This window comes from Musca vetustissima, unplaced genomic scaffold, assembly GCF_032173495.1.
Source record: "Musca vetustissima isolate MV318-11 ecotype Yass unplaced genomic scaffold, APGP_CSIRO_Mvet_v1 utg21590, whole genome shotgun sequence".
NCBI classification, from domain to species: Eukaryota; Metazoa; Arthropoda; class Insecta; order Diptera; family Muscidae; genus Musca; species Musca vetustissima.
In genome coordinates, this window is record NW_026873688.1 from 90,483 (window position 1) to 97,184 (window position 6,702).

The following is a 6,702-nucleotide window of genomic DNA, read 5'->3' on the forward strand; positions in this document are numbered from 1 at the left end:
ATTTGTATAACAACAAAAAACTTATCAAAGCTAATTTTTATTTTTTTTTGTTTGTTATCAGTAATCTCTTTCAGTAAACCAAATAGCCCATGTACGAATAGTCGCAGCTAGATTGTCTATCACGATTTTATTCGATTATTATCACAACAATTAAAAACTATTTTTTATATTTGCAATTCAATTCGGTTCCATATAACACTTGACTGACAGACGGATTTATCAGCGACAACAGCTGAGAAGCAAAATACGGAAAGCTACAGTAAAAGCAATAACAAGACAGCAGGTTTATCGTTGCACTGCTCATGAGAAGATGATAAGAACGCTCGAAATGAAAATAATAGCAACAACAAACTATATGTGGAGAATTATTGATTAGTGCCAGCGGGACTAGTGAGTGAACGTCAACAAAGTGAGTGGTTGGGGTCAGTAATATTTTGTGTTTGCTCAACGGCCAAACGATCAGCGGAATCAAAAAATCGAATAAAAAAATTAGAAAAAATGCGTGTCGCTATATTGGGTGGTGGTATCAATGGCTTCTGTTGTGCCGTTCGTATTCAGGAGCACTATAAGAAACAAAATCGTCCAATTGAAGTGACCGTTTTGTCGGAAAAGTTTTCACCCAACACTACGGGTGATGGTTCGGCCGGTTTGTGGGGACCATTTTTATTGGGTGGTACACCCACCGCTAAAGTGCAGTGAGTAGTGTGTGATTGAATGCAAATTAGAAGTTAAAAAAAAACATTTTTTTTTCGTATTAGCCAATGGTCCAAGGGCATGCATGATTTCTTAGAAGAATTATGGCTTTCTGAAGATGCTGGCGAGGCTGGTGTGTGCTTATTGCCAGTTATTCGCCTAACAACTGCCGATACACCAGTTGATGATTTCTGGAAAGATATTGTTTATGGCTGCCATGAAATGACAGATGAAATGTTAAAGGAATACAATGAAAATCGCACTAAGAAATACACGTAAGTAGTAAAGAGTGAGAATTTTAGCACGTACCCGATACATATTATAAATGTCGGTTAACGGAAAAAATATTGGTTGAAATTTCAGATGGTTATAAATGATGATTACTTATTTTATTTGACAATTGACATGGAATCGACTTCGACATTGATATTCTGAAATCTATGCACAATTTCAAAGCTATACCGGTTCGAAGCTAATTTGACATATTGGACGAAATTTCACGAATTGAACGAAGCTTAATACACTTTATTGTAGACACAAAATTTCATAGCAATTGGAAATATGCTGCACTATTAAGACACGATCGGACAAAATAATATATATGAAAAATTATATATACTACTGAATCAATAACTACAAATATTAATACATATTATTCTAGGCTCAATTCAATGCATTATCCAAAATTTAGTCTTAATCTGACAATCGTTGGGTGTTTGGAGCACGTTTACACAAAACCGGATGAAAATATATATGGGAGCTACATCAAAATTTGAACTTTTTTCACAAATTTCAATAGGATTTGCCTAAATAAATGAGATGTGCCAAATTTCATCTCATTAAAAGCGATTTACAATTTAAAATGGTTCTATGCATATTCTCAATGGGAACTATGGGTCACAGTGTGGTGAAGGGTAGAAGTACGAATAACGATTGCCTATACGTTTGATTCCCCTTGAGACTCAAAATACTTGAAGATGTATTTTGTTCTCAGATGGGAAGACGAATTTTGTGGAGGCTACTAATACATTTAAACTGCCATAGAATTGAACAATTATTTTAGTAGTAAAAAAACGGCCTTGAACTCCTCAATACGAGCTTTTAGATCCATAAGGATAAATTTAATATACACTCCACCTTATGATGGAGGATGTAAACAATTCTACGGAGAACCCGAAATAATACACTTTAAATATTGATATTCTGACTGCTAAAGAGCTTTGTTGAAGGAACTTCTGTGGTCTTGTTGATGGCTTATAATTCTGTTGTGGGTTCTACGTGTAAATTAAAGTATATTGCAATAGTTTTTGCTATAGTAGAACAGCTGAAGGATCCTATATACATACGAGCTTTTAGAGGGTATTTTGTCTGCCGGAGGCTCTCTATCTGTATAATGCCGTTTGAAGAATATTCTGTGTAATCGAGATGTAGAAGTGTTGTTGAAGGATATGCTATAAATAGAATGATTGTTGAAGGAATGAATTGTTGTCATTAATAGATCTTGCGTATATGGGTCTCCGCATAATAGAAGGCATGGGCAATTGAATAGGTATAACATCTCGTGCAGTCTTTGTCAACTTGCTTGGCATGTGTGTTGTATCGAGCCATCAACTCCTGTCAAATAGGATTTGTGATGGATGCATTACCCTGATATTAGCTGTCTCCTCTGCTGTTATGAATTGTATCCGACTGTATATGTATGGATTATATTCAAAAATGAATGATAGATCTGTTGATTAAGATCAAGCGTTCACCTTTGAATTTCCTCTAGACCATGAAGTTCTGTCCTGACACCCAAGTAGGAACTGAATTAACAATATTTGTTTGTGTCAATGGACGCCCAGTACACAAACCACAAAGTGCTATCCGCCATTGACTTTGAGCAGTGGCTTGCGCAGGTCAAAATATATTATCCATTGATCATATAGATGAACTTAATATTCATTTCAGCCGTCCATTTATACCCATAACCTTATGGCTATGTAGACTTTGATACGGATAAGGTGCTTGATCAAAATATTGGTTTTATAGCCCACGTTTCTATGGACCAAATCCGTTTCAGACAATTTGGAGTCAATTTACAAATGTACGTCCGTCTGTCTGGTTGGATGGTGCGCACGATATCACTTTAATATTTCTTCGGCGTAACATTTCTTCCAAAGATGAAGAATATCAATCCACTTCTTCTGATACCCGCCAAAAGTCAAATTTTTGCTAAAAATTAATCTTTCAAATTGTAAAAATTTTTAAAAATCCAATATTAAGCAATTTGCCTCAAACTCTACACATCGTAATGCCAAAACTAGACCAAGTCTGAAGATGTGACTTATCCGTCTTCTCCTTCTTGATAAAAAACATATACCTTATATGAAGCGAATAATAAAACCAGTAGGAGTCTGCAAACCATAGGCTAGGGTATAAATCTGTCGGCCACCGACTAACACTCTTCTACTGGTTTTATATTTATCAGATAAAATAATCGTACAAGATCAGCTGTGTAAACGTGTATCTTCTAATATCGTACAAATATCCGCATACATTGTGATTTTAACCCGCCCGGTTGTTGAGGAAGTGGAGGTTGAAAAGATGCGGAGGAACTCCCTTTTTTACCCTACAGGTCTTCGAATTTGTGTTTTTGGTTATGACTGGTGTTCACTAATAAAGTTGATTTTCCAACGTATCAAGCGCGACAGGAGTTTAGTATTTGATATGTACAAGAATATCTTGGCAAGGTTGACGGTATCGAGACATTCTATAGGTTCTAATAACATTCTACAGGTCTTAATAACCATTCGCTTGCATGGTTGCTGATTCAGTCTTCTACTGGGCTACTGAAAAACTGTTATTCTTCAATGAAAGGAATGACGAGTCATGTGGTCCGGTTACATGCTTTGTATGACTTAGGGTTATTGATTGCATATGCAATGTTCCTTCGTACTTCATTGGCTGTGAGGGCTCTTATACGACGTAAAATTGAAAACTACCGGTAAAACTTAAGTCGTTAAATGTGATAGTCTTTCTACTTGATAGTCTGATTAAACCTACAATCAACATGTCCCGGTCGAAATGTTGTGTTGCCACGTTTCCTTTTATGCTGAGAAATTCATCAGAATACTTTTATCGATTTTCGATATTTTGAACCATCAAATTTGTTTCTTGTAATATAGATTTTTTTTAAGTGTACTATATAGATCCCCGTTCTATATAGAATTTTCAGTATAGTTCTATGTTTTTTTTTAATATCGTATTTTAAATCAAAGGGGCTGTAATTTGGCATTTCATATTCTTAGTGGAATAAGTACTTATTCGCAGAATATTGTTAATGTGGATCAATGTTTTAAAATAGCATCTATATAATGATTCGATCCCAATTTTAGGTACTTTAATAATTTTAACAGAACTTACCAAAAGGTTTACAATTTGCATTTCGGATTCTTGGAGGTTGTGAAACAGTAGTTTGATAGTCCTATGTGAATTTTCCAACTGAAGTTACAGTAATTTGGCATTCCGCGTTCTTCTTAATATTTAGGGGATCAAATTAAGACCAACAACTTCGTTATTGCCATTTTTTTAGTTAACACAATAGGCTACAGTTGTGTCCCGAACATCACGAAATTTTACATGAGGAAAGGGGATCTGAGAAAAAAAATGTATTCTAGAGGATTTATATTAAGTCCGACAAGACACAAGCGGAAAAAGTTTCTGGTGTATCCAAGAGGAGTGATTGACATTTATAAAAACAGAAAAAATTCGCCTCTTAGAAAGTTTATTGATAGATGTGTAGGGTATCGGTCAGATCGACTACTATATTTTCCATTAAGTAATTTGTAATATTGGTTCTCTCTCTTCTCCAGTTCTGGCCTCCATTTCATAACATACACATCGGAGCCAAAACGATTGTTGCCATATTTAATGAAACGTTTCGAGAAGGGTGGTGGCAAAATAGTCCAACAAAAAATTGATAGTCTGGAGAAATTTTTGGAAAGCAGTGACTATGATGTGGTTATCAATTGTACCGGTTTGGGATCACAGCAGGTGATTGGCGATAATAAAATGTTGCCAATTCGTGGTCAGGTGGCACGTGTTAAGGCTCCATGGTTGTACTACAGTCTATTGGATGAAAGTGATGATGGCAATTACATCATTCCAAAGTAAGTGTTGAAAGAAATTTAATATTAAAATTCTTACTAAAAATTAAGTCTTCAGTATGGATACCGTTGTTTTGGGTGGTACTCATCAGGAACACGATTACAACATTATACCCTGTCCCAAGGATAAGAAATTCATTATGGAGGGATGTGAAAATATTTTGCCTGCATTGAAAAATGCCACACATCTATTCGATTGGGTGGGTTTGAGACCTGGCAGATCTGCTTTACGTTTGGAAGGTGAACAAAAGGGTAAGTAATTGAAATCGCACTTTAAAAGAAAATAAATAAAGTACTTTATTTTTGTAAAGGTAAACACTTTGTTATCCACAACTATGGCCATGGCGGCAGTGGTGTAACATTGGCCTGGGGCTGTGCTGCCGATGTTTTAGCTATTATGGAACAGACACTACAGAAGCAACATCAACAGAAGGCCAAATTGTAATGTGGTTTATCACAACATCTGCTAACATTGTTAATAAATGTTAAAATAAAAAGAATTTATGTTTTTGTTGTAATATTGTTTCTCAACATTGTTGCTGGCAACTTGGTGGTGTTGTTTTATTTTTTTTTTCTTAAGCATTGGGGTGGTTTCTTATAAAAACTTCGTTTTTTCGACAAGTTTTCATCGCACGTTATTGGTCTCATATTTTTGCCATTTTAGCTTAGTATGCCGTCGGCATTTGTTGTGAAATGTGTGGATTGGTATAAGATGCGGAATAATGTGAAGTTTTTCTCTTTAGATTGATTAAAAATATATCGGTTATAATGGTATTGCATTTGTGTATAGTATAATGTAGTAGTTAAATAAAAACATTGTGATTTCAAATTAAAAAATATTGAAAATTATTCTGTAAAAATGTTATATATGTCTTCCTGTAAAAAAATTAAGTTCTGGGGTGCTAAAAGTGAACAGCCTGATATATTTTTGTATTGCCATCATTGATATATACATATATATATATATAAATGCTTCGTATTAAAACATCTGCTTTGATTTGAGAATTATTAGATATAAAATTATCTTCGAAACAAAACACTTTATAGGAAGCTCGTTCCTTCACACATAGTAAAAATTGAATATAAAAATCGCATTTCTTTTCTGATTGATATACAATTTTGCATACAACATATTTATGGTTCTAGAACTAACTCTATAGAAAAGGGTGAAAATTGATCCAAATTTCAATAAAACTTCCGCTGTATTATCACGTCCGATAGAGTGATAAAAAGTCCACAACTTTACATTAATGTATAGTCGTAATATCACCTTAATTCAATTTTATTTATTTTTGGTCTATTCTAATTGTCAATATTTCATTTGAGAAATAGATGATTTGTTTATATTGGCGTCAGATTATACCAATTTTTATGATTTAAACTGATACATTACAATTAAATGTGTGAAAACATTACAGTTACATATTAAATGTCCTTGTGGACAATAATTCAATGTTTTCGAATGGCGCAATGTACCCGTTAAAGGTTCTTTGGTTCATTGGTACATTGTGATAGAAATTCACACAGATCATGATCTGGTCAAAATTCCGTATGCGCATGAGAGCCCTTGGTAAATATCTTATGAGCCCAGGAGGGAAAATTCATCATAGGTCAAGATTTGTATACCCTTCACCACACTGTGGTACAGGGTATTATGTCTTTGTGCATATGTTTGTAACAGGCAAGAGGAAACGAGATAGGCACATGGTTCCTTTTGAGAATATGCATAGAATCACTTTTTAAGTCGATTTATGCATGTCCGTCTGTCCGTCTGTCTGTCCATGTTAAATTGTAAACAAAGTACAGCTCGCATTTATTATCCGATTTGGATGAAATTTGGCACAGCTCATTTAATTTGCCC

General features: G+C 34.5%; 1 protein-coding gene across 1 annotated transcript; it reads left to right on the forward strand.

Annotated features, from left to right (window-relative positions):
• Nucleotides 1-498: 498 nt before the first annotated feature.
• On the forward strand, nt 499-5,301 carry LOC133327299 (D-aspartate oxidase-like). Its single transcript, XM_061535864.1, has 5 exons — nt 499-695; nt 759-968; nt 4,548-4,844; nt 4,900-5,093; nt 5,153-5,301. Exons 1-5 carry the CDS (start codon nt 499-501, stop codon nt 5,284-5,286), a joined length of 1,032 nt encoding a protein of 343 aa, XP_061391848.1. The 3' UTR covers nt 5,287-5,301.
• The last annotated feature ends 1,401 nt before the right edge of the window (nt 5,302-6,702 follow it).